This window comes from Podarcis raffonei, chromosome 5 (genome assembly GCF_027172205.1).
Source record: "Podarcis raffonei isolate rPodRaf1 chromosome 5, rPodRaf1.pri, whole genome shotgun sequence".
Taxonomy (NCBI): domain Eukaryota; kingdom Metazoa; phylum Chordata; class Lepidosauria; order Squamata; family Lacertidae; genus Podarcis; species Podarcis raffonei.
Genome location: NC_070606.1, coordinates 31,530,573 through 31,557,868, shown reverse-complemented (window position 1 = coordinate 31,557,868; position 27,296 = coordinate 31,530,573). Strand labels below are relative to the sequence as shown.

Sequence of the window (27,296 nt, the reverse complement as noted above, 5' to 3'; positions counted from 1 at the left end):
ATCTGCCCAGCTATAACAAAACATGTCTCTCCCATACTGGTCTCTACAGCTATGGCAGGCGCTGTAACACACTTTACCCTTGATGATGCCTTCTTCCATTGTTTCTTGAGACAGACAGATGCCAACACTATTAGCTCTGTTTACTGAGTTTTAATTGTAATGAAGTATTTTGTATTTTTTTTATATTCCTGATTGTAAGTTGTCATGAGACCATTTTTGATATATGGTAATCATGATTTATCATCATCTGATAAAGTGACATCTCCTGCCTGTTCTTCACTGGGGTCTTTCACTTCTCCTCCTCCTCTGCCACCTTCATACAAGAGTCCTGTTTGCTACTTCAGCAAAAGGGAAGGCAAAAGAACCTGATAGTGGGAGAGCTGTAGCTCAGCATTAGAGCTTTTCTTGTAGAAAGACCCAAGTGTAATTGCTGGCGTCTCCAGACAGGGCAGGGAAAATCCCCTCTCTGAAAATCCCCTGTTGGAAACCTTGGAGATCAGCTGCCATGGGTCTAGGCAGATTTTACAGTTGCTTCATGTGTAGCTATAAATCTGAAAGTATAATTCTGTAATGTGGCTATGTACTGTAATTATACTCTAGGGACGCGGTGATGCTGTGGTCTAAACCACTGAGCCTTGGGCTTGCCGATTGGAAGGTCGGCGGTTCGAATCCCCGTGACGGGGTGAGCTCCCGTTGCTCGGTCCCAGCTCCTGCCAACCTAGCAGTTCGAAAGCACGTCAAAGTGCAAGTAGATAAATAGGTACCGTTTCCGTGTGCTGCTCTGGTTTCACCAGAAGCGGCTTAGTCATGCTGGCCACATGACCCGGAAAAACTGTCTGCAGCCAAACGTTGGTTGCCTCGGCCAGTAAAGTAAGATGAGCGCCGCAACCCCAGAGTTGTTCATGACTGGACTTAACTGTCAGAGGTCCTTTACCTTTTTTAATTATGCTCTGGTTCATGCATCTATGTTGATAGTGTTTTTGAAACTGTATGCAAGATGCATTGTGGCACCTATTTGTAAGAGCCAATGTGGCATTGTGTTTAGAGGATCAGACTAGGACAGAGGAGCCCCAGGTACAAATCCTGCCAACCAGAAAATTCACAAGATACCTAGGCCTAATCTATCTCTCAGGGTTGTTGTGCTAATAATAAGATGTGGGGATAGGACACAACCACATATGCCAGCTTGAGCTGCTTGGAGGAAAGGGGATCATAAATAAATGTAATAAATAAAATAATTTAATACCAATAATACTGATACTGCTGCTAATAAAGTGCTTATGAATAGCACTTGATTCATAGGTGCCAGTCAAAGGAAAACCAAAACAGGTTTGCAGCCTCCTGCATTTTAAGATGAACTTTGTATTCTGACCACCTGATCACTCATATGAGACATTTTAATCTGTTCAGGTCAGGTTAAACTCAAGCTGTAAACAAAAGGTTAGTCATCCTTAATGCTAGGATTGTCATATCTTTCTCTTTTTTTGTACAGACCTTGATCTGGGGTTTGTAACTAGTTCTGAGCTGAATAATTTGGCCCCGACATGTTTATCTGATTTTAGGGAGGATTAAAAACACCTCCAAATATTGGATTAATATTTGTAGGGGGGTAGACTTTAAAGAATTTTCATTTCTTACCTTTAAAGACAAGGTGGCCAAAGGTTGCTTTTTGTTTCTGTTTTCATTCTAAGGGGTATTCTGACCCAGGAACACAGCAAGGCTGCTATTATAAAATGAGAAAGAAAGAAAGAAAGAAAGAAAGAAAGAAAGAAAGAACACTCCAACTATCTCATGTGTGAATGTAAAAAAAAGACTATAAAACTTTAACACACACACACACACACACAAACCCCCACACCCCCCTACACACCCCACATAAGTTGTCAAATATTCATCCAGCCATTGATGAGGGGGTAAATTGTCCTGTGAAAGTAGGAGGGGAAAGAAAGATAATCAGCCTAGCTTGAAGTTTCTCTCTCCCTCTGTCTTTCTTTCTGCCCACACCCATGTCTTTCTAATTGCCTCTTCATTGGGGCAATTCTGCTTTCAAAACTGCATACACCTGCTAGCGTTTTTGGGTGGTCATACAGCTTCATTTCTATTCAGTGCATATCCTGTAACCTCAGTGCAGAAATCACACAACTTTTTAGATCAGAAATGTTGTGTTTTATTTTTGTCCTATTTCTGTTGCGCTATAACCTCTCCAAACGGCGATAACATGGTAGCATTGGGGAAGCACTACAGAGCCAAATCCAATTTTTTGATCTCACCCAAAAGGCCTTCATGAAAATATGTGTTTTTGATTGCACAGGAGCAATTATTTTAAGATGATGCTGTCAAAGGCACTGTAGCGGGGGTGCAGGAAGATGACCTTACTGATCAGTTTTCAGAGAAGCTTTTTTTTTTTTTTGCAGGGGGTGGGGGTGGGGACTAGACTCTGTGAAGCATAGTACAAGTCCCTGTTCTCAGAATACTGTATGCAGAAATGCAGCTGTGCTGGTTTTGGGGATATGTTACATTATAGTCAAGAAAGATGTGAACAAAGAAACCTTATTATGTTACAAAACTGCCTGCACTTTAACAGGGGCCTAAATCAGTACTCAACAGTAATATATTAACTAACAATAAAGACGGGCTTAATCCTTTACATAAGATTAGGGCAGATATGCCTTTTGCAGAGACGCTGCGACGTTTTGTTGCAGTTCCCGCTTGTGGAATCTTTAGAATTTTGCTGAGTGAATCTAGGCCTTTATCACCGTCCGTTTGTCATAGCTTGATCAATTGTGTCCTGTGGACATTATCTAATGAAGGTAGCCAGATGCAAAAGGGGATGGGGCTCCTGTAGACTTAATACTTGTGTAGAAAAATGAATGGTCAGGCAAGCTGCATCCGCTGGTTTCCCCCCGTTCTGTTAAACACAGTAAATGTTTGCGAGCCCTGCTTTCTTTTGCATTTGGTGACCCTATTCAGGCGGCGGCCACTTTGTGCTAGTGTGATGTGTGGTGGGCCCTTTTGGACTCAGAAGAGGGCAGAACGGGAACAGAATGGGGCATGGCTGGCTGGTTTGTGCAAAGCATGGAGTTTCCCCCAATCTGTGAATACAGTGGTACCTCTGGTTACAAATTTAATTAGTTCCGGAGGTCCATTCTTAACCTGGAACCGTTCTTAACCTGAGGTACTACTTTAGCTAGTGGGGCCTCCCGCTGCCACTGCGCCGCCGGCACGCGATTTCTGTTTTCATCCTGAGGTAAAGTTATTAACCCGAGGTACTACTTCCGGGTTAGCGGAGTCTGTTACCCGGTGTTTGTAACCCGAGGTTCCATTGTACTTTCTTTTCAGGCTTGGGCAGCATAAGGAGTACTGGCATTTGGATATTAAGATCGATCTTAGTGTATATGGTATCAGCAGCTCTACAAAAGTACCCAGATTCTTTAAAGTTTGTCAGGTTTCACACAACTGCAAGTCTCTTTTGGTGTGTTGTGCAGTCTGTTTTCCTACCATATGCCACATAACAGGACCGAGGTTTTGTGATTTGGCCTCCGAGTTACAGGATTCTCTCAACTTTTCTGTTTTGAAGAAATTAGCATTTGGTCTGCAGGTGGCAAAATGTTTTTGGTTGTTTTTTTTTAATTCTGACACTGACACCTGCTTGTGCAGAAATAAAAACCGCCTTGCAGCAGACTTTTAGCCTTCCTGGGCTTTTACAGCTGTCACTGGGAGAGCCACAAGCAAAGCTTGTAAACCATTTTTTATGGCCTTCTGTTTCAGTGGAACTGAAAAAAACATTGCTTTGTTTTTATAAGAGTGCTTTGAAATCAAGGATACCTGACAAGAAAATAACCTAAAAGAGAAATATATCCAGCCACAAACAATATCTTCAAATATAGATGTATCCAAGCCACAGAGAACTGTCCTACTGCTACTCTGGACTGTTGTGTGGTTTACAGGATCTGCTCCTAAACTATGGACTTAGGGCAAAGAATACGGTAACCTTGCTGAAGCTAGAGTGGTCTGGATCTGTCCATTGCCTTGATGGGAAGACTGATTTATGTCACCTTGGGTTTTGTGATGGAAGAAAGGCAGAATATATACGTACTAAACAGATGTATCAACGTAGTTCACATTCTGTGTAATGATGTATGTTGTCCTCAGAAACTCAAGAGGAAGTTGATCAACTTTTTGTTAAGTATGCCTATTCACCATATAACACATCTTGCAACATTTGCTGGGTGATAAGAAAATTAAGATTGCCAGGCTTTCCCCCTGGTTTTTGTTTTTTTAAGGAAGCAAAAACACCAGGCCTGCTAGTGTGCTTTTAAAAAAGGATTGATACTGTATGCAGCAGTCAGCTGCAGATAAAAGTTTTTCATGACCATAGAAAGAAATGTTTTCACTTGCTAATTGTTGCAGGTCAAAGTGCTATTGAACAGTTGGATTGCTGCTTCTACTTTCACTTCTTCATTGTAATATGAACATATGGAGAAATACAAAGTGCATCTGGACTAACTACCGTTTCTGGTTGAGGTACCAGTTCCGTTCTTTTTGAAGCTACACTTACCAAGATATATAAAAAAGAAAATATAAAAATTAGCTTGGCCAATCTCCAACTGACATAGCCTTTCTGGATCAGATTCATATTGTTATATAGCTGGGGTACCCGTGTCTGCTGGGCCTCCCCAAAGTTGATGGGCATTGCCATTCAAATGGCGTGTGTGCACTGTGTCATATGATTGATTATGCAGGTATTACCTAAAGGTAAAGGGACCCCTGACCATTAGGTCCAGTCATGACCGACTCTGGGGTTGCGGCGCTCATCTCGCTTTATTGGCCGAGGGAGCCGGCGTTTGTCTGCAGACAGCTTCCGGGTCATGTGGCCAGCATGACTAAGCCACTTTTGGCAAACCAGAGCAGCACACGGAAATGCCGTTTACCTTCCTGCCGGAGCGGTACCTATTTATCTACTTGCACTTTGACATGCTTTCGAACTGCTAGGTTGGCAGGAGCAGGGACCGAGCAACGGGAGCTCACCCGGTTGCAGGGATTCAAACCGCTGACCTTCTGATCAGCAAGTCCTAGGCTCTGTGGTTTAACCCACAGCACCACCCGCGCCCCGTGTCATATGATTGATTATGCAGGGCTTACCTACCCCCCCCCCAATTTTATTCATGTTGGCACCCCTGCTGTGGGCGTTCCTTCTGGTCAGTTTATGAAAGAAGGAAGAAGCCGTACCATAAAAGTGCAGAAATCCAGAAGGGCACTTAGCTGCCCAGATTTATTACACCACCCTCATTTAGAGAGTCCAGAGAGCACGCCTTTCCCTTCAGTAGGAAAACTGCTGCTGCTGCTACTCCCAGCTAGAGAAGACAGAGGAGCTCCTTCGGGTGACCTGTTTATTGAGTATTCATCTTGATTTCATCCCATAGGTTCAGTGCAATCAGACTTATTTTATGGAATCAATTCCAGGGTGAATGCAAGCACAGCAACAGACCCACTAAATCTTCTGTGTGTTCCTGTTATGCTCTCATGAGTTTGCAGCGTCAGATTTTAGTCACTGCATGCAAAATACATTGGGATGCACAATTTGGCAGTCTGCTGGGCCCCAGCTTTGGAAAGGCTGAGAGATATAGCTTGGATGCCCTCCAGATTTTATGCATTATTCAGAGTGGTGTTTTCCCCCCTCCCTTCTGTCTTCAAGTGATGCAGTTATTTTAAATCAGACAACAGTGTGCAGGACAGCATGAAGTTCAGTGTTACACTGTTCTTGCTTTCATGGATTGGGCCCTATTGAAATGTTGTCCTGTGAGCCACCTTCAGGGTCACTGGTGGAAAGGCAGGGTAGAAATGTTTTAGGATCAAGGTAGACAGAATTTAGATCAGGATCTACTGGTAGATCTCTGGATTACTTGCAGTGGATTGGCAAGAGTTTCCAACTCCCAGTTGTTTAACAACGGCAAAAACAACGTTTTTACTAACTAAACTTGGCTGTTGCAATGATGAAAGCTAACCTGGAGTGGACTTCTATGTGATAGGACTGTGAGCTCAGCTCAATTCAGTTCTGCTACTGAAAAGAAATTCTTAGGTTCAGAACATGCTCAGAGGCACCCTGATCTTTAATTTAACTGATTGTCTTTTGCACCTGCCTCAAGCTGGTGTGTGTTGGGGTTCTAGTAAAAAAGTAAAGCAGATCTGGCCATCTTTAAGTCTGCCCATCCTTTTAAAATGATAAAACAGGAAATACAAGTGCCAAACTCTTGCCCTTGGTCCTTGGGTGGCACATGCTTTGGTGCTTTTCTGGGAGTTGTGGAAGGTTGTAGGCAGAATAAGGTAATTCGTGGAGGTGGTGCAAGGAGACAACATTGCACCCAAGTGCCTGGGGGTATGTCTTGTGGTTTTAGATTTAATGGCTCATTAGGGATGTGCACACATGTGTATGAACGTGAGAGAACTGTGTGCAAGGCCAGCCCTATCATTAGACATAGTGAGGCAACTGCCCAAAGGCAGCAGATGCAGGCGACAGGTCTCCCCCTGCACCCTCTCTCAGCTACCCTTATTGCCCTCCAGCCTGGTGGATGCTGCCCCATTGCCATTCAGTAAGATTCAATTGACAGTTCAGTTAGCTTCTGCATGTGGAACAGGAGCAGGAGGTATTGCATTTGCCTCAGGCAGCAAAATAACTTGACCCATGCACTGATTTATTTGTGTGTGTTGCATTGCGGTTGTGGTTTCCTTAAGTGTAAAGTTGAAGTGAAAGAGGAACAGAAAATGACTTGCAAATTATTTGCAGAACAAGTTAAGATGTGTACACAGAGCTAAACTGCAAAAGGAAGGTGCTGGAAAGTTAGGTGAAGGCAATGTCCCAGTTGAGGCAGCAACAGGCTTTTCACTTGGGGGAAGAGCAGTGTCACTCCCCCCCCCCCGGCCCCTTGCATCTGCCACACATCAGAAGGTGACACCTGAGGCGGCTGCTCCCAATGAAGGCTCATGTAGATGTATGATTCATGCCCCTAAAATAGTACTGGGAAATCCTTGAGTATGGGTCCCTCAGAAGGCCTCAAACCACTTTTCACCAGTGGGGAAGGAAGCTCATAAGTGAACTCTGTCACCATCTAGTTAAACCAACTCTTAAATTTCCCCTAATTCATGGGTGCCACATGTGCTGTTCTATTCTATCTCACACAGCCATCTAGGGATGAAAAAGAGATAACAACAACTCAGTTTAGGGCAATGAGATTTTGTGGGACTGAAGGCTGTGGTATCAGGCAAGAGGGGTAAATCCCAAGATACTTCACAGGGTGTGTGTGTGTGTTGGTGTGCTTTTGCTATGCAGTTAATATTTCTATTTCATATTTTAAGGAAGCTTGTGAATTTTCACAACATCTTTGGAGTGACTTCTTTGGGCATAGCTTTGATGCATGAAAACTGTCAGGAGAATATTTCCTGTGACAACGTTTCATGGGTGCTTACTTTTTATTTTGCTCCTCCACAGCCAATGTGGTATAGTGGTTAGAGCATCGGACAGAGACCTGGGAGACCAGGGTTCAAAGTCATATAGCTCACGGGGCAACCTTGCACCAGTTGCTGTCTCTCAGCCTTGGTTACCTCACAGGCATGTTGTGAGGGAAAAACGCAGAGTGGGGACCCACCTCGAGCTCTTTGAAGGAAAGGTGGGATACATAAATGTTGAAACAACAGCTACAGCTGTTTTCCTTTGTGTGTGTCTTGGTTAATGCCTAATGTAAATAATCACTGAAGGTCACAGTATTTGCTTTGGATTAGAAAAAAACGCACTATGCCATTTTTCCAATTGCAGAATCAGCTGTAGCAGTCTTTCGTGTGTCTCCTAAATTGCCTGAGGATTTTTCTTAACAAATGGCAGTATACAAATTCACAATATCATGACAATAGATGAATCACATGGGTTACAATGCTTGTGTGAGTTAGGACTCATTTTACCCAACCCCCACATCCAGCGTGAATGTGTATTTTCAGTTAGTGTGCATCAATGTTCTCGACCCTTTTCCTTCAGTTAGTATTTCCACATTCCACTACGGGCATGGATCTCCCCCTTTTGAGATACAGCTTTCCAATATAATAATAAAATAATAATAATAATTTATTATTTATACCCTGCCCATCTGGCTGGGTTTCCCCAGCCACTCTGGGCGGCTCCCAGCAGAATATTAAAAACATGATAAAATATCAAACATTAAAAACTTCCCTAAACAGGGCTGCCTTCAGATGTCTTCTAAAAGTCAGATAATTGTTTATTTCCTTGACATCTGATGGGAGGGCGTTCCACAGGATGGGTGCCACTACCAAGAAGGCCTTCTGCCTGGTTCCCTGTAACCTCACTTCTCGCAGTGGGAACTGCCAGAAGGCCCTCGGACCTCAGTGTCCAGGCTGAACGATGGGGGTGGAGATGCTCCTTCAAGTATACTGGGCAGAGGCTGTTTAGGGTTTTAAATGTTAGCATAAGGTTACCAGATGTCCCTGTTTCCCGGGGACAGTCCCCGGATTTACAAATCGGTCCCCATACAAAATCCATTGAAGTTGAAAAGTGCCCCTGGATGCATGTAAAAAATCTGGTAACCTTAGGTTTGCACCAACACTTTGAATTGTGCTCGGAAACATCCAGTATACCAGATTTTCACAATGCAGTGCAAGAAAGCTACAACTCAAATGCATTTTCATTTGTACACACACGGGCCGAAGTGCAAATCTATTCAGTTCGGGCCGAAGTGCAAATCTATTCAGTTTTAAAATATCTTTTTGCATCAAAACTGGTTCGTGTGGGGGAATACATGCATTGACTCATTGAAAGAAATCGGATGTGTCTGGATTGGGGTTGACCTCATGTGTACAAAGCTGAAAACAAACAAGCCCAGCACATTCAGAGTGTACTGAATGCACACTAAACCATAGAGTGTATGGTTATCTAGCGCTTGGACACTGAGACGAAGTTTCCTTGTCTATGTTTTCTACATACAGGTCAGCAGAGGGAGCCAGAGCATAATACTTTATGTCATGATCTTGGGACCACGGCAAGGAACTCCATGACTCAGTTAGTGCTTATGCTGCCAGTACATAAGGCAGTGTCGTGCTAAGTAGCACCCTCCAGCAAAAAGACAAGATCCAACCCAATGGAAAGGACAACAATTAGCTATTAGGACTAAAGCCCCAAACAATCTTAAGACGTACTTATTTGCCATTGTTATTTGATGCTTTGTAGCAGGAGTTGGGAAATGGCTCCAATTGGCAGGCTGGATCCCTATTTACCCCATTCTTGGTGAGCCAAGTTTGAGTGGTGTAAATCACCTGACACCACAGTGACACCTGTTTTTCCCTCCTGAGTCTCAGGTAGGGGTGGTCAGCATTCCTTCCTCTGATCACCTAGCAACAGTGATTCAATGCCCTGGAATACGTGAGTTACCCGCTGGTGGACTCATCATCCTTCACAACTGTCTTGTTAATAACATAATATCACTGTACTCCCGCCACTCAGTGGAGAAAACTATTGGATTTTGTTGGCTGCCTAAGGTAGCCAATTGATTAGGAAGAAACAGCAACCCCACCCGTGCACTTGTGCTTCTAACTTCAGCTCTGTGTGGATAAATTAACAGGTGAAGCTTTTCATGGCATGGAAAGAAGCATTATCGCCTGCTAACAATTGCATATCAATCCACTGCTAAAGGTACAACTGCAAAGCTCAGCTGAAAAGTTGGCAGCCCTGTGATGACCAGTGTTGGTCAAAGTTTCTTGGTCTCAAAAGTTGTCAATTAAAATCCTTTAAGGCTCAACAGTCTGCAGCCCAATTGTTCCTTCCTTATTTCTCCAGTCCTGCCTGGGTTGCAACATCCAGAACAGCAGCTAAGTGAGTCACCTTTTGGAATTGATGACTTTTCCCATTGCAGTACTACAGGGACTAGTGGTGTGTCCCAGCGGAAAGTCGCGTTTGTGTGTATTGAAGGTAAAGTAAATAATCCGTTCACAACTGTCTAAAATGGCCTGGCTCCAAAGAACTGCACAACAAGCTACCCAGGGGAAATTTGGACGTGTTTCTCAAGCAACAGCTCCCCAAGCCACAAGGTAAACTTCACTTGTTTTGAAATGGAGGGGAGTTTCATAAGCAGTTTGTGATGTAGCATAATGGTCTGCCATTCAAAGGGTGTGTGTGAACTCTACTGAGCATGCCCAATGCCTTGATTGCATCTAAAGTAGCTCTTTGGATCCCCGCCAATGAATTTCTCAGTTCATTCTTTGCAACTTAAGTATAGGTTTGCTTGTTTGTTTTTTAAAAATTATATTAGATTTAAAAAGGAGATTCTGGTTCTCATTAAAGACTGTTTTGTTAATGGTGCTGCTGTAGGCAATGCACATCTCTTATTCATTTATTTAATGAATTAATAGGTCGTCGTTCAAAGTACACCAAGGAAGTGCACTAGGGGGAGCTGGCTTCAAGCAGCAGGCCCATTGGCAGACCAACTCTGTGTTTACAAAGATCTCTGCAAAAGTGACTTGAAGGCTGATAACATCAACCCTGCCGTGTGGGAATCCCTAGCGGGTATCAGGTATTGTATTGTGTAAGGTATAGTCAGGTATTGTATCCACAGCAGTGACCAGAGGAGGAATGGCCTCTGGAAGAAGCACAGGGAGAAGGAAAAGCCATGACGCATTTGCAGCAACACAACTTGACACCTTCATCTGCCCCAGCTGCAATAATAAAACATGTCTCTGCCATATTGGTCTCTACAACCATAGCAGGCACTGTAACTCTCCAACTGTTTGACTTCAACTCCAATAGGCGTATTCCTCTATTGTCTCCTGAGGCAGGTGGAAGCCAACCACAACAACAAAAAGTACACCATCTCCCCCTTGGTGGCTTACAACATTACAGTCATACCTCATTTTACGTTTGCTTCAGGTTACGTGTTTTCAGGTTGCGGACCGCGGGAAACCTGGAAGTACCGGAACAGGTTACTTCCAGGTTTCGCCGCTCGCGTATGCGCAGAAGTGCTAAATTGTGCCTGCGCAGATGTGGCACTTCAGCTTGCGAACGCTGCGGATTGCGGATGTGCCTCCGTCACAGATTACGTCTGCAACCCGAGGTTCCACTGTATATGATTATTACTTCATTCCACGTAGAAACTGATCCCTATGCAACATCTCAAAGTGATATAACAATAAAGACATCAACAAATAATAACAACAGCAAGAAGCAATTCCATATGTAAAAACAAGTTCGAATCCAATGTAGACTGGGATAAATATCTGCACTTGTTTGAAAAAGACCACCTTCAACAGGTGCCAAAGAGAAACAGAGGCTGTGTCTGTCTGATATACCACCCTTCAATGCTAAGGGCCCAGTTCCTTCAATGCTTCAATGCTAAGGGCCCAATGCTAAGGGCCCAGCTGCCATGCTAAGGGCCCAGTTCCTACATCATATAGAACGGACCACCTAAGGGTGTCTGCAGGTGGCCCTCTCTTGTGGAGCACAGTGACTGGCTGGGTAGAAAAGGGCTGAGACGATTTTTAGGCATCCTGCCCTCAGCTGTATAAGGCTCTCACCAGCACCAGCTCCCAGAACTTAGCTTAGTAGCTAATTCAGTACAATTATTTCTACAGTGGTGTAACATGGCGGAGATAGCTTACCTCAGTGAGCAGCCAAGCCGCTGCATTTTGCACCAGCTGCAGCTTCCAGGCCAAGCTCAGTGGGCAGCCCCTGCAGTTGAAACAGGAAAAAATACAGTATATCATTTATATATTGCAATACAATATAAAAATAATATTAAAACCATACTAAAGATCAAACAATATGCTAACAGTAATAATAGCAGCAGTTAAGCATTTCACTTTTCCTTATCCAATTCCACCAGCCATCCATCTATGAAATCAGGCAACTGTATTGTCAAACAACACAGCTGGCCTGCACTTGGAGGACAGCTATTAATCACTGCTCAAAAGCCCAGCAGGATTCCCTTTCAAGTTTTTTTTGTGTGTGTGTGCAGCTTCTATTCATTTTTGAAACACAGTCGAGTCATAGAAGCACCATGAAGGATCTCAGGCATAACCTCACTTTGCCTTTGCACTCCCTTTTAAGCTGAATCAAGGCCAGAACCCCAAAGTGCCATCCATTCACCCCACTGCATCTTCTGTGAGATGCAGTCTGCACATCCACTACTCTCTATTACTATTTGCTCCTTTTGAAGCAACCATACTTTCTGCTTCCAAACCGAAGAGGGATAAAATGATACAACTATTTACATATGAAGCTGTTTTCTGTTTCTTTATTTTACCTAAACAAAACAAAAGAAAGTTGTAAAGTGGAAATGTAAAGTAGTATATTCTGGATTCCCCCCCCCCCCCGTGGCTTTAAAATGACAACCAGGTTAAGCAAATATTCGAATGCTTCCCCCCCAAATAAATGCATGGTAAATCAAAGGCATCAGAGTATGCTTTGCCATTGATCTGCATGAGATAAATGGATTTATGGAGGTAGCCTTCCGCATAACAATAAATACTTTTAGGAAAAGTGGAACTGAGTTTTTAGGGATGCATGCTCATCTGCTTAATTGTTTGTTTTTGGCTGACTCGTTCTGTTTCTTTTACATATTTCCAGATGCTTGCCTAGTGACTGTGTGGGGTTAATTGAAAAACCCGTCGGCACGAAATCAGGTGACGTTGCTGACACATCACCAGTTTGGACCAAAATGCAGATATTCAGAACTGCTGCAAGATAATTGGAATCAGATGTCTTTTTCCCTACCCTAAGCCTAAGGCATTTTGGTTGCTTTAGCAACTTATTCCCCTTGCTTCTCTTCTGATGTCATTCTTGGACTGCATTGCTTTGGAACGTAGTGGCAGTGGCTGCCAGGATGAGGAGGTGTGCGGTGGCTGGAAATATAGCCTGTGTGGAGACACACACACACACACAGCCACTGGGAGGCTGAGGGTGCAATCCTGCCAGCTAGTCATAACTTCATTGAAAGCAGTGGAGTGCAATTGGGGCTATGATTGATGCTGGATTGGATCCTGTCTGTCTAAGACCAGAGATGGATGTTGGTTTGGTGTTTTTCAGAGTTGAAGGTGGCATGGTACAGCTATACCACTATGATAGAACCAGACCGCCATTTCTCATGCTGTACATACTTTGTCATGGACTGGCTGGGTGCAGAGAAGTGCTGGGAGGCACCAGCTGGGGAACCCCCAGGGGAAGAAAAGCTCAGAGCCAGGGGACTGGTGGTGGGACAACGATGCATGGTCAGAGGGAGAAAAGGGGAGAAGAATGGGAGGAGGATGTGTCGGGAGCTGAAGAGGCAACGGGGTTTAGTGAGCAGAAGGAAGCTGTGGCAGAAGGCAGTCCAGATTCAGAGACAGGAGAGTAGGAGGGCCAAGAGACAGAGATACGGCAGGTTGCTGAAGAATCCAGGGAATCTCATCCTCATGCTGCAACCTCAGGTCTCCTAGAGCACACAGAGAAATGAAGAGGGCAGAGCAATGAGAGAGAAAACAATGGAACCTTAGGTTGCTGGGGAAGGAACTGCGGAAGGAGCCATAGAGACCAGTGGAAAGGCCTTCGGTCCTTCCAACTGCTTCATGGGGCAAGACCTACCCTGGGAAGGTTTGCTGCGACCACTAGGACTGAGCTGTTTTGTTTCTTTGAATAAAGAGTTCGCTGACATCTGGCACTTTATTGTTTTATTGCTGACCTATGCCTGACTCCAGCTCCTGACATACTTTCTCCTTCTCTTTCATGTGCTACTATTATTTCTGGTCAAATAGGATGAGGAGGCTTTTGTGGTGCATCAAAACCTTACAGCACTTGTTGGACCAAATAAACCAATGTATACACATTGCTATGGGCACTGATGTCTTGATCATGCCAACTCTCTTAAAAACCATTGCCTGTTTCTTGAAAGGCTGGATTTTAACTGTTCTATGAAGGCAAAGATACTGCTACATTTGAGTCCTTTGTCACCGTGAACGGCAACCATATACAGTGGTACCTTGGTACTCGAACGGCTTGGCTCCCGAACAAATCGGCTCCCGAATGCCGCAAACCCGGAAGTGTGTGTTCTGGTTTGCAAATGTTTTTCGGAAGCCGAATGTCCGACAAAACAAAGCTTCTGATTGAGTGCAGAAAGCTCCTTCTGCCAATCAGAAGCTGCGCCTTGGTTTTTGAATGGTTTTGGGAGTTGAGAACCAAGGTACCACTGTAATCATCTCAGGATAGATGCCTATTTTCATTTGCAGGGTGCGTATGATGAGACAGTCACGTGGAATCCACACTGCACAATTATCATGCCATCTTTCCTTATATTTAGGTATTGTTGGACCACACCTCCCATCTTCTCTGATCATTGGCCATGCTGGGTAAGGCTGATGGGAGCTGGAGTCCAACACCACCTGGAGGACTGACATGCTGGCAACGTAGGTTGACTTGGCATTTGGCTCCTGAGATGGCTTTGCCGTGTGTCCCGCTCACAACCTGCATTTGCTGCACCACTTTTAAAGCTGTCTGCCAGCAGCTGGGTTGCAGAGCAATGATGCAGGAAGTGTGGGAAGAGTTCCAAGCCGGCACATGGCAAAGCAATCATATAACTGCTTGACTGCATGCTGAACTTAGCGCAGCTAAATTCAACCCACATTCCTCATGGGCCGATCTGGTTGTTCGAGTTGGCCCTAACACTGATTGATAATAAAATGGGGAAGGGGAGTTAAGAAATGTTGTGCTTCCAATCCATTTAAAGGGAGGAAACTGTTCTTATTGTGTGTGAAAGTACTGAATTTTACAAAATTGCTGTGAAACCAATTGAAAACTGAGATGCCTGCAAAGTATTTATGTCTGTTTGCATGACAAAGGGCTGGTCTCTCAATTTCCTTTTTACATGGGGAGAAAACCACTAAGAACCGTGCAGTCTTGAAGGAGAGCAAGAATGACTTAGTCTTTCTCCAGCAACCTTGATATATTTATTGCTCCAGCTCTTCATGTTGAGGAGAATATTCCCCATAGGTAAAGCAGTTCTCAAATAACACATGCGGCCAATTACAAAACGTCTTGCCTCTGCATTCACTCCCAACATTGCTGTGACTTTTAATTATATTGTTATAAGGTTCTCGCTTAACCGCAACATGTAGGGCACACATTTTCTCGTAACACAGGAAACGATAAGCTTTAAATGTGTCTAGAAATCACACACGAGTCCCAGTGGAATGTGAGCAACCGACAATACCATTATATTTTCACATGTGTATTACGTGTTCTCTGCTGCAAAACTATATGCATGGGGAACTGAGAACAGGACTCTCGCTGGCGTTGTCATCTCTTCATCTGGCAAATCATGAGCAGGCCAGCCATTCTGGCCAAAGCATCCATGGTGGTGTGTGGGAAGTTGGGTTGCCATATGTCCTCTTTTTCCAGGACATGTCCTCTTTTTTTATGGGTAAATAAAATGAGAATTGTCACAGCGATCCATAGTTAAAAGTAGAAGTTGGCAAATGTGTCTTCTTTTTCACTCTTCAAAATATGGCCACTGAGAAGTAGCTTGCTGATGAACAGCACTGAGGTCAATGTACATTTTTATGCAGAGAGGGGTAGTAGAGCCTAGTAGCTAAAATAGTAAGCTGTGAAGGAAGAACACCCTGGTTCAGATTTCACCCCCGACATGAACTCACTGTTTTGGGAAGGCAAAGAGGACAGTTTCGCCCCCATTTGCATGTTTAAATCTTGCTATCTGTCAGGCTTCAGGGAATCCTATCCCCCTCATGGTGGCAGCAAAGAAGCAGATAAAAAAAGAAGAGTTCTTACCAATTAGTTTATTCAATATTCACAGAGAGAGACGAAGGAATGCAGTTTCTCTTAGATAATGGCATTGCTCCGAGTAAAGTCCCACCCCCTCAGTCTCTCTTATTCTACGTCACCCTTGCGCCGGCTGATCTATGCTTTCTGCCTCTGAGCTTTCTGTTCTACTACAGTGGTACCTCTGGTTGTGAATGGGATCCATTCCGGAGTCCCTTTTGCAACATGAGCAGAACGCAACCTGCGTCTGTGGGTGTCACGATTCGCTGCGTCTGCGCATGATGTCATTTTGCACGTCTGAGCATGCGCGAGCGGCAAAACCTGGAAGTAACCCTTTCTGGTACTTCTGGGTCACTGCGGGACGCAACCTGAAAAATTGTATCATGAAGCAAGCGCAACACGAGGTATGACTGTACTCTCAATTAACGCCTGGTCCTGGGAGAGCAGGGTGGGGTGGGGGTGGGTCAGGAATGCTATCCAGAGACACTGAGTCTGTCAGCTGTCTCTCCCCTGGTGCTTCTTCTTCCTGGTGCTCTCCCAATATTTCCCAGCTTCTCCCCTCTGCAGCCTCTGAACTGGGACCTTCTGCAAACCACTGTTCTAAATCTATACTGTCCTCCTCTTCTTGGAAAGGTGCAGGAAGCGGGGGGCGGTTCCCACCATTCCTCCTCAGTTCAGTCTCTGACACTATCATTCTTGAGGAGCACAGTTTGTTTGTGCTCTTTGGGAAGGGGACATAGCTGAGTGGTAGAACACATGCATTGCACGTATAACAGCTCCTCACCCCCTTGAACTCCTAGAGAGCCACTGTCACTTAAGAGCATACAAGACTGGTCTAGAAAGAATACTGAAGAGGAAGCTGTAGAAGCCAGCTTTTGAAGAGTCCATCTCTCCTGACCCCTGACTATTGGCCATATTTGATGGGGCTGATGGGAATTGGAATCCAAAAACTTTTGGAGGGCCACAGGCAGTGGCGGAACTTCATGCTCCGGCACTAGGGGGGGGCGGAGAACAGGCGGGGTGGGGGCGGCATGCACCCTGGGGGCGTGGCATGCCTCCTGCGGGGTTGTGACACCCAGTGCAAGCAGTGGGGCAGCTGCGATGGCACCCCACCAGGATTGCGCTGCCAGGGGTGGTGCGCTCCCCCCGCATTCCTCTTCCTCTTCCAGTGGCCACGGGTTTCCCGTCCCTGAGACTCAGTGTAAGACAGCTTCTTTGTTCAGCACATCTATTTCCCTTGCAGGTTAATATGCCTTTTGGATTTTTTTTTGAACTGAAGGGGACAAATGGAGGTTTACCACCACTCCCAGAATGAAAAATGGTATTTATTATTCATTATCTATTTAAATTAACCCATTTGCTAGCACCTCGGTCATGTCACACAAAGGAAATTTATACTGAGCACAATTCCAGCAAATATAAACGTGGCACAACTTCGATGCACGTACAAGCATAGTTAATTATATGCCCATTTCATTACCAGGATGCGCATATAGAGTTTAACATTGTTTTTAAACAAAATTGAGCTTTCCAATAAAAACTGCGTAATTTAAAGCAACAAATGCAACACATTTTGCAAATCCCACAAAGAGAACACAGTGCAAGGAGGGTGGGGGAGAAGAAAAACAACAAAGGAATGCAGGGGACAGGATGTGAGAAGGTATAGGAGGCTCGGAGCTAAAGATGCCTTCTCCAGTACAAAACAGGTGAGCCTGCTAACATCAGGATCCAGAGAGCCCTTTGTAAGAGTGGAAGGCACCTTCACGAGCGCAGGTGGGATACCTCTGATTTCTGACAGTCCCTCTCCAGCTGCAATCCCTTTCCCCCACCTCAAGCCATTCTGTCCCTCTGCCCATCAGAAGTTGCTTGGGGAGGGGCACAAAGGGCTGCAGGGGCAGCAAGGAGGCAGAAGAGGCCAGGTGCCCGTGCAGAAGGCTGCTTGCATTCCCCACCTTGCTCAACACTTTTGAACATCTTGCATTAGATATACGGCGAACCATTGTTAACGTGGAAATGTTGTTGTTTTTTAAAAAGCATAGAGATCTGAAAATGTCCCTTGTAAGTGTCCCCTTGATTACGCAGCACAGAAAGTTTGGTTCAAACTCAAGCAGACTAGGATGTAGGGGTTGTGGGGCAGATAAACCAGCAGCTGGACTAAACGACTGTCCCAGTACCCGCATCACCAGCATGCTTTTTTGGTCATGCAGCTTATGACCTGCATGCGTAATCTGTGTCCATTTGCCTCGGTATGCTAGTTTCAACGACAATGGTGGAAAACCATTAATTAATGAGCTAAGCGGTAATCAAAAGCCATTGTAATTAGTTCACACCATTTCACTATGGCTGTTTTAGAAACACAAGAGTATGCCAGAAAATATTAAGTACCTTAAGGATATAATCATATTTGTTGGGGTGATTTAGAGAAACAAAATGCCACTCTCCAACTGGAAATCCAGCTGCTTCTGCTAATATGATTCTGCCTTGAATCTAACAATATGAAGCTCAGAGGGAGCCATAAAACCTCCAAACATGATGTGGAATACTGTTTTCTATGCATAAAACGCCACAGCCTTAGGGGATTTTTTTTTCATATCTTTCCAAAGCTAGATGTGAGTTCTGTATCCTCCGTTTGGAAGCCCAGCAACTCCCCTTTCCAAGGGCTTGACATGTTTCCAGTTCTAGCTCCCAGTACATGCAGACCTTTTTTCGCATGACAAGGAAAGGAGCCATGGGTGGTGCTCTGAGCCCAGAGCTGCCAGGAATATAAGCAAAAGCATTTCTGCAATGAAGGCTTATGCTTTAAAATGAGTTTGCTCAAGATTTTCAATGCGAGGACTACACCTAAAGGAACCAGTGACCAGAAGATGGCACGGTCTTCTTAGCTCAGGAGATTTCATCACCCCTCTTTATGCTACTTCTTAACTGTGCTTCTGGTAAGAACTTAGAAGGGTGACACAATGAGCGGGCAAAATCAGCTTGAACAAATCACTTTTTGGGTATGACACAAACATGTTACTGCCATGCAGATGCCAAGGAAATAAACAACTATTTGACAAGATACAGCAATATAAAACAATTTCAAGGAACAAGGCACAAAACCATTGCACCAACAATAAACATTTGGGGTCCTGCACATCACCTGCAAACCCGCAACTTACTCAAAATGTACACAATTCTTCTTTTGTGTGACACGACAGCCATAACTCATTTGCATCCTTTTAAATTCATGTTGCACAGAGGGCATTGTGTGACTGTAGTAGCATGCAACAACCAACTCCATTTTCTCAAGAACTCAAAGAAGAAGAAGAAAATCCCTCACAGAGGTGCAGCAACCTCAGAAGTCACATTACACCTATGGTTCCATCAGTCTGGCAAGCTCCTGCAGTTGCGAGCCAAGAACCAATTTAAAATTGATGCTAGGGCGAGAAATTGAATTTGTTGACCTCTTGCTAAACCAGCGGGGGATTACTATTATTCTTATATCTGAGCCTGTGCTATGCTGTTAAAAACAAAAAAACCCACTGTTTCAAGCCTGTGGCAAAGGGCGAGGCTTGAGGGATGGATGACAAAAAAGCTGCCAAAGGCAGATGATTGGAAAATATGGAAAGACTGAGTAGTTCAAAGCCATGGCTCATCTACTAGAGCCTGATTACTTTGGAAATACCATTTTCAGACAGAGCCATTTTGGTGCTTAAAGGATAGTGCAAAAAATCTGCAACTGGGGATATCATGCAGCCCAGACCCATTTATCTAGGGATGCATTGGTGTAGATACACATATATGTGAGTAGTAACTGTTTAGCACATAGTATTGATAATTCATTAAATTTAAAGAATTTCCCAAGGATGTTTCAACAACAACAACAAAAAAGCTCCCAGAGTGTCCTAAAGTGCCACCAGGTTTGCAATCTAAAAAAAGATGGCACATAAGGAACAAGGGATGGGGAGGGCAGAGGAAAACAAGCAAACTTGGGTACCTGTTCTTAAACAAGGCAGTGGAGGCTTAGGATCAGAGTTTTCCTTCTCCGAGATGGGCTACCTTCCCAGGATGACAAGCACCATCTGCCCTCACTTTCTTCTACAAGCAAGTGCAATCCACCAGATTCTGTCTTCACATGCAGGGGAAGTCCCTAACTCGGCAAGGGTTTGAGGCCCATTAGCTACCCGCACCTGGTTTAGCCAGCCATATGAAGCAGTTCCGGCTGTGTGGCCACTGTTGCATGCTGATTGCTTTTAGGAGATGCAGGTGAGAGCTGAGCACAGGATGGGGACCAAAGGTGGACAAACTACCCCCAGCAGGAACGTGATGTGTCCCACACTAAAGATACAACCCCTCCTCAACTACTAGGTCTATACTGTACATGTAGAACAGCTCCCTCCCAACAGAAGCCCCATCTTCCTTTGCCACAGAAATTGCTGCTTTGGCAAGTAGAGGACATTCAAAAAGATGGCTGGCAATGCTTTTTAAAAGGAAAACAAATTGAAAGTCCTGCTGTGTACACACAAGCCCTCATGCATCTGTAAATGGATGCTTGGTCCCTAGGGTGAAGAAGGTGAAAGATGATCAGGGAAGCCTTTGCGAAGGCAGCAGTGGAAGGTGGATCAGTTTTCTTAATGCATGAAGGCAAAGCCAATGAAAGATTGGGATTAGTAGAGGAAGGAACACTGGGTAAGTATAGGATGTAATGCATATGGGCAAAGTTAGGCTCCTTGTCCTGCAGAATCACCACAAGAAAGCTGCTTTAGTCACTTCCAGAAAATGCAAGATGTAGCCAGAAATAACCATGGTGGAATGAGCGTGCAAGGCAGGGGGTGCCAAGCTTTTGGGGCCTGTGGACATATCTACACACACACACACACACACTGCATCCAAGAACACACCACTATCTATTATATTGTAGTGGTTCTTCTAAGCTGAATTTCAACATGGGTGGGGTAGGGATTCTGGGGTCCCAGGGAAGGCATTTGCAGGTACCTATGTGGCTGGTGGGCCCCATGTTGGTGACTCCTGAGTAGGGAGATGCATCCTGTTAAACTTCCTCATTGCACACACACATCAAACCTGCTTCCTGTGGTTTGTACACAGAAGCTGTGTAAGAAACACTGTAAAACTGCAGATTAGGGTAAAGACACTTTGGGCTCCAAGTGTCTTTTGTGATGGTAGGTTGACACTCAGGAGGTGACATGCCATTAGGTGTGGCAGCCAGTGGTGGGTGGTGCAAGAGTTTATATTTTAGCATGACCTGCCACATAGCTTTTTCACTGTGTGTATGCACCTTAGGAAGCTGGCTGGTTGCGGCTAATCAATGCACGGGAGGAAGACCATAGCTCAATGGTAGAGCATCTGCATGCATAACATCTCTGGGGCAATCCCTTGCCTTGATATGGCAGCTTCCTACAAACACCAGCAACGATGTGCTGTATGAGAAGTAAAGACTATGTAGAAGACCATCACACACATCAAACCCAGCATGGTACAATTGTTTTCGGGGCGGGTGGAGATGCTCTCAAGTTTACGACAACTCACACAAAAGCAAAATTTGTGCAAGTGCTGCTTTAGCCCTGACTGCCGGTATTTCTGCTGTAAAAAGGGCTTCTTGTTCATAGTTCCATGGAAGTGCCTCTCATTTGAAAAGATGGCCCTCTGAGGATGCCTTTCACTCATCTTTGGCCATCACTGCATTTGGCATCGCTTTTTGCAAGCAATTCCTGGTATCTGAGCACTAGTGCATGCTTCCAGCTCCCAACTCAACCACTCAAGCTGTGGACTCCTCACGGTATCATTAAAGGGCTTGTTGTGCTCCAGGCGGCGTCCATCCCTACACCAGAAGCTTGCAAGTGAAGGGCCGAACCCTGACACTACGTACTACAAGCCTGCCGAGCTCCTTTCCCTGAATCACACCCTTCCCGGCAAGGTGTGCTGTCCATCATTCCCCGCCCCGCCCCCACGCCTGGAGGTGCACTTTTGGACAGCGGCGACCCACAACTCACGAGCAGGATGAAAGTGGCGCCTTTTCTCTCCGGCTCCGCACAAAAACCCAGCAACCCCAAAGCACCCCTCGTGCAGCGCGACTCCTCGCTCCCGCCAGCAGCACGCAAGCGCCCCAGCAACGTAGCCGCATATTTTGTCCGCGAGGGTCTTCGACAAAGCCAACAGAAGGGTCCTTGTTAGCCGGCTACTCCCTGGAGAGGGAGGGTGGGAAGGGAGAGCGCGCGCAAGAAGGAGCGAAGTGGGGAGGGAGGGGCGGCGGCGGCGGCGGCGGCGGCGGGGTGGAGCTGGGCTCTCTCTCTCTCCCGCTGCCTGTCTCCCCCTCCGCCTGCAAAAGCTGAGGGAGCGAGGGCGGGAGCAGCCGGAGCCGGGAGGGGATGCAGCGACTTTGCGAACACTTTGCAACTCTCCCTCGCCGGAGGCAGCGCTTCTCCCCGGCCTCGCCGCGGGCTCCCCCTGAAGCGCACGTCGCGGCCGGGCCGCTGGGGAAGCGCTCCAGGAACCCCGGCCAAGGAAAGGAGCGCGCGACTTCTGAGGGGAAGCCGGAGAGAGGTGGAGGAGGAGGAGGGGGTACTCCTTTCCTCGTCCCCAGGGCGCGCCCTCCTGCCTGACCTCGCGCACCCCGCGCCTCAGAGGGGGAACCTTTCAAGCAGCTTTCCTCAGCAGAAGACGGCGAGCCGGAGTGGATGGTCCCCAGGCTGCTGCTGCTGCTGCCGCTGCCGTCGGCTGCCTCGAAGTCCCTTTCGGGACAAAGGCTTCCCGGAGCCGGCCCTTCCTTGGAAAGAGGCTGCGAGGATCCCGCGTCCGGGTAAGGAGGAGGAGGAGGAGGAGGCGAGACATCTCGCGCCCGAGCCGCGCCTCCCGCGCGCTGCCACGCGGGGCTTCCCCGGCCGGCTGCGCCCTTGTCTTCTTTCTGCCGCTTTTCACGCTCTTTTGTTTCTCCGTGGCGGACGAGTCCTTTTGTGCTGTGCGCTGATGGGTTTCTAGCTTCTCGGATGTGTCGGGAGGGAAGGGAGGAAGGAGCCAAGCCTGGTGGCGCATCCTGATGCTGGGAAAGCAGGACGAGGGACTTTCCTTCCTTTAAAGAGAGAGAGATACCCCCAAATTCCCAAGCGGCTCGCGAAGTTTTGTAGGAAGAGAAAGTAGCAGCAGGCTTTTGTTTTCCTATGGTTCCTAAGTTGCATTTATTTTATTATAGGGCTCGATGGGTAGAGAGCAAAGCACCTTTAAAGTTGCATTGTTTCGGTGATAGAAATACGCGTGTTTTAAATCTCTGGCGCTGAATGAAACCCATAGGACTAGGAAGGGCTTAACTTTTGGATTGTGCCCGTAGATGTTATTTTTTACACAGCCTGTTGTATTGCTGAAGCAGAAAATGGTCCATATTGGCGCTTGAAACACAGAAGGGAGACTTTACCTGAAGTTGTTAGGGTTTTTTTGGGGGGGGTCACATATTGGTGTAAGATGCAAGATGTGGGCTTTTGAATTGTACAGGTCTCTTCCTAACCAGAAGGTTGTGGTGCTGAATGGGAGTTTTCAGACAAGCAACTTGAAAGCTGTGTTTCAGAGATTAGTTGCTGGTCTGAACAAAAGTATGTTTCTCGAGGCCTCATCAGACAAAAGGAAGGGCATAGTTCACCAGGAGTTTATTCTGCATCACCCCCATTGAAATGAATGTCAGCTTTGTAAGCGTGCTCCCATTCCATCATCATCATTAATTAAATTTGTATACTGCCTTATACCCACAGGTCTCAGGGCGGTCAATAGGGATGGTATCAAACGTTTTCTAAACAAAGGCTAGTTCTGTGTAGCAATAACTCAAATGGAGTTTATAATGTATGATAAATGTACACACTTTCATATCACCATGTGTACATCTGGCAAAATAGATATGTATTGGAGTTCACACCATTTCTGCAGGTAAGTAGCTATTGTCCAGAGAATGAGCCACATGTGAAGTGGTCCTCTCTTGCATTATATTTCCTGTCCTTTGGGAATAACAAAATGACTATGGTGCCTGCTTTACAGGTGGGAACTGAAACCAATGGCAATCAGTGCAAACATTCAGAAAAGATTTTGTGGTATAGTCTTTCCGTGACATCACTACATAATACTGGAGGCATGTGGTACAGTCCTTCCATCACATTACCACTAAATAATACTGGAGATGTATTCCCCTGCAGCAGAAATTTCCTGAGCGTTAAGAATAATCATGTTAAAGAGACAAAGTTGGCATACAATTTTCTCCCTCAAATCATAGCTTTCTGTTTGTATAAAGTTATTGACATGGAGAAGCATTTAAACATGACAGCCCCGCACCTGTTTTCCAAAGTGGTGCAGTCATGGAAGTGGGGGAGAATGAGAACAGTCTCACATGCGTTTTATTTCTGGGTAGTGAGTTAACCAAGTTCTCAGAGGTAAAAGTGCGCAGGTTCATTGTTCTGCCCACTAAACTTGCAAGGTACTTAAGCTGCTGTGTGGACCGCAGGGGAGTTATTGTGGTGCATGAATGGCATCTGTCTTGTGGGTATCTGATGCACTGATCTGAAAAGCGAATGGGAAGTATTTGCAGAGATTACCAGAATCATATCATAAGAGTAAAATGGTATCTGTTGCCAGAATTTCCAAGAACAAGACCTTTTGTTGCCCTTTTTTTACTCTGAAGTGATACCCGACCCCACAGACCTTCTGCATTTAAGACATAATCCAATATGTTTGGCAGAAGGATGAAATCGCAAGAGATGATGAAAAAAATAATCAGAGAAATCCAAGTAGAACAGATCAGGTCTGTGTAAATTCTGCACTTAAATCAGAATCCTGCATCAATGTAACCCAAATTTCTTAGCAAAAAATTAATCCTGCGACACACTCATTTTGCAAATATACCATAATGGCATAACTCCTCTTATTTGGTGTGATTTTGCACATTTTACTTTATAGTGGGTGGGAAGGATAGGTTATAGCGTTTCTGCCTAGTCATGGAAGAGTAGCAGCCTCATTCCTGACCACTGGAAGTTTTGTTCTGCAATCCTTTGGTTTCTGCAGTTTCTCTGGGCACTGGCCACATGTTTTCAAGTATAACTTTATAAGTGCCAAAGTACAGAAACTTACTTTTTTCCTGGCTAATTTGTTTAGGAAGCTGAATTCTGCACAGTGATAGTCATAGCCACTAGACGGAAGTTCTTCTGCAAAAGACATAGAAGACAACATCCAAAGAAAAAGAGTGCTTATGTATTTGTTACATTTGCACCGCACTTTTTCTCTAGGGAGCTTGAGGTGGCGTACGTGGTTCTCCCCCTCTCCATTTTACCCACATAACAACCCTGTGAGGTAGGTCAGGCTGAGAGACAGTGACTGGCCCAAGGTCACCCAGTGAGCTTCATGACTGAGTAGGGATTTGAACCCTGTTCTCCCAGGTCCTAATCCAACCCTATGGCTGCACCCATACCAGCTCATTCAAAACACATTTTCACCCCTGCCTTGTTAAGGGTGCTGGGAATTGTGGTTTGTAAGTTGCAAGCTATTGTTGTTGTTTAGTAAATTTGTTAGTCACTTCAAGACAACCCAAAGAGACTTACAGCTCTCAGAATTAATGGGGAATGTTTTTTGAATGTACTTTAAAGGTCTGGTGTGTATGCAGCATAAAGCTACTACACCATTACTGTCCCCATCTTCATCATCTTCATCATTATCAGTTCATTAAATGTTAGTGTACGTTGTGTGGGAAAATATAAAATAGACATGGTTCACACTCAATGGGTTTTATCATATGATGCTGCTGAGAGATAAGGGATAAGTGAGACTTAACTGAAGGTGAGAAATCCAAGCAAATTCTATAGTTCATCTCTGTAAACAATTATACATTTGGTAGCAATGTTAGCAGTCCCTATGGGCCTTCCAAACTGTAAGGTTGAAGTTCTTTATTTTCCAACTTTGGAATACAATATGCGTTTTCTACAGACAAGCTTTTCAGATGCTTTGTCTGAAAAAGAAACGCTTCATTAAAACCAAAACCGCATACATAATGTAAATTGCCAGCAGATTTCAATAGAAGCAATACTGGTGGTAGGAAATGACAGGCGCAAAGGCACGATAAAGCCTTTGTTTGGACTAGAGGACTACAGCATATGATAGGCTTTTGCCAGATGAAGGTCTCCTGTAACAATGATCTTTAATTGACTAAATAAGGGAAGACATTCATTGGAGTGAAAAGGAAGGCTCACGCTTTGAAAGCTGATGGGAACAAAGGATGGTTAGGGTGTGCCTGTACTAGCTCCTCTTGTTGCATTTCTTGTCATTTCAGCCCAGTTTCCTCCTCACTGCCTTGGCACTAGTCTTGGCCCACATTTTTGCACATACCTTTCTTGTATGCATGAGAATCCACTGCCCAGGATTGAGGGCCACTTAAAACAAAAAATGCCCAATGCATTTGCTCAAGGAAAGCTTGTCACCTCTGCACTTAATGCCATCATTTGAGAGCAAAAAGAAGGGGGTGAAGTGCTCTGAAATGTTCCTATGGAATTGCTACATAGCTATGATTGATCAAGCTCAGTGGTGACTTAATATTTGCCCTCCAGATAGAAATTAGCATTAGAAATTTGCAAGGTGCAGTGGTGCGATTTGTCTGTGCCTAACCAACCTAGCAGTTTGAAAGCACATCAATGTGCAAGTAGATCAATAGGTACCGCTCCGGCAGGAAGGTAAACACCGTTTCCATGCGCTGCTCTGGTTCGCCAGAAGCGGCTTAGTCATTCTGGCTACATGACCTGGAAGCTGCACGCCGGCTCCCTTGGCCAATAAAGTGAGATGAGCGCCGCAACCCCAGAGTCGGCCACGACTGGACCTAATGGTCAGGGGTCCCTTTACCTTTAACCAATTTTCAAAATGCAAAAGACTGTGGCACTGAAGGAGTAGAGGGTAAGGTGAGAAGTTGGGAAGTTTAGATTAGGGATGTTGGGCAGAACATTTCCCCAAATCAATTGCCAGATGGTTAACTCCTCTTTAAAGAGGTTCTAGCCTTCCACAAGAAATGAAGGAAGAGGACACAGCACATGAAATGAAAGGAAGATAGCAGCAGCACATGCAGTTAACAGCTCTCCCCGACCCTGCTCCTTCACAAAGGAATGTATGTAGATTTGTAGATTAAGCGAGTTATGGACTCTTTTCTTGTCACATTAGAGAAAGACTGTAATTCACGTTGCCAGCTCATGTACTAATTTTCTTCCAATTATGATATTAACGCTTCAAAGGAAAGTGCTTCAATCATACACCTACCTTCGCACTGTGGTCTCAGTTTATATATTTTCACCCTGATCTCAATGAGGACGTCAGTTTTTAAAGGCATACCTGATTGCTACAAAACTCATAATACTTTTTGCTCAGTCCACACAAACGCCTGCCTTTCTACTCTTTGGATTCAGGGTGTTATGAGCCAGTTGCAAGGCAATCTGCACACAAGGAGGAGTAATGTGAGTGTGCAAAATCACACTTCTTATTTTGGAGGTGCTGCTTC

General features: G+C 45.2%; 2 protein-coding genes across 2 annotated transcripts in view; one reads left to right on the top strand and one right to left on the bottom strand.

Moving 5' to 3' along the window:
• Positions 1-1,864: 1,864 nt before the first annotated feature.
• LOC128413360 (uncharacterized) lies at positions 1,865-27,128 on the bottom strand. Its single transcript, XM_053387402.1, has 5 exons — positions 27,059-27,128; positions 24,896-24,969; positions 21,776-22,862; positions 11,650-11,719; positions 1,865-1,923 (listed from the first exon to the last, which is right to left on the bottom strand). The coding sequence occupies exons 1-3, from the start codon at positions 27,126-27,128 to the stop codon at positions 21,972-21,974; spliced, it is 1,035 nt and encodes a 344-aa protein (XP_053243377.1). The 3' UTR covers positions 1,865-1,923; positions 11,650-11,719; positions 21,776-21,971.
• The window catches only part of CHST3 (carbohydrate sulfotransferase 3), a 39,932-nt gene continuing 35,123 nt past the window's right edge, over positions 22,488-27,296 (top strand). The window contains exon 1 of the mRNA XM_053388489.1: positions 22,488-22,592. The gene's annotated coding sequence lies outside the window, so the exon portion shown is untranslated. The remainder of the gene's footprint in view (positions 22,593-27,296) is intronic.

What these genes read in the sequence shown, in the direction of transcription:
- LOC128413360 (XM_053387402.1), bottom strand. Translation starts at nt 27,128, where the DNA reads ATGCCTTTAAAAACTGACGTCCTCATTGAGATCAGGGTGAAAATATAT. An exon ending in ACTGAGACCACAGTGCGAAG is followed by an intron (nt 24,970 to 27,058) that starts GTAGGTGTATGA and finishes TGTCTTTTGCAG; the next exon opens with AAGAACTTCCGTCTAGTGGC. An exon ending in ACAAATTAGCCAGGAAAAAA is followed by an intron (nt 22,863 to 24,895) that starts GTAAGTTTCTGT and finishes CTCTCTTTAAAG; the next exon opens with GAAGGAAAGTCCCTCGTCCT.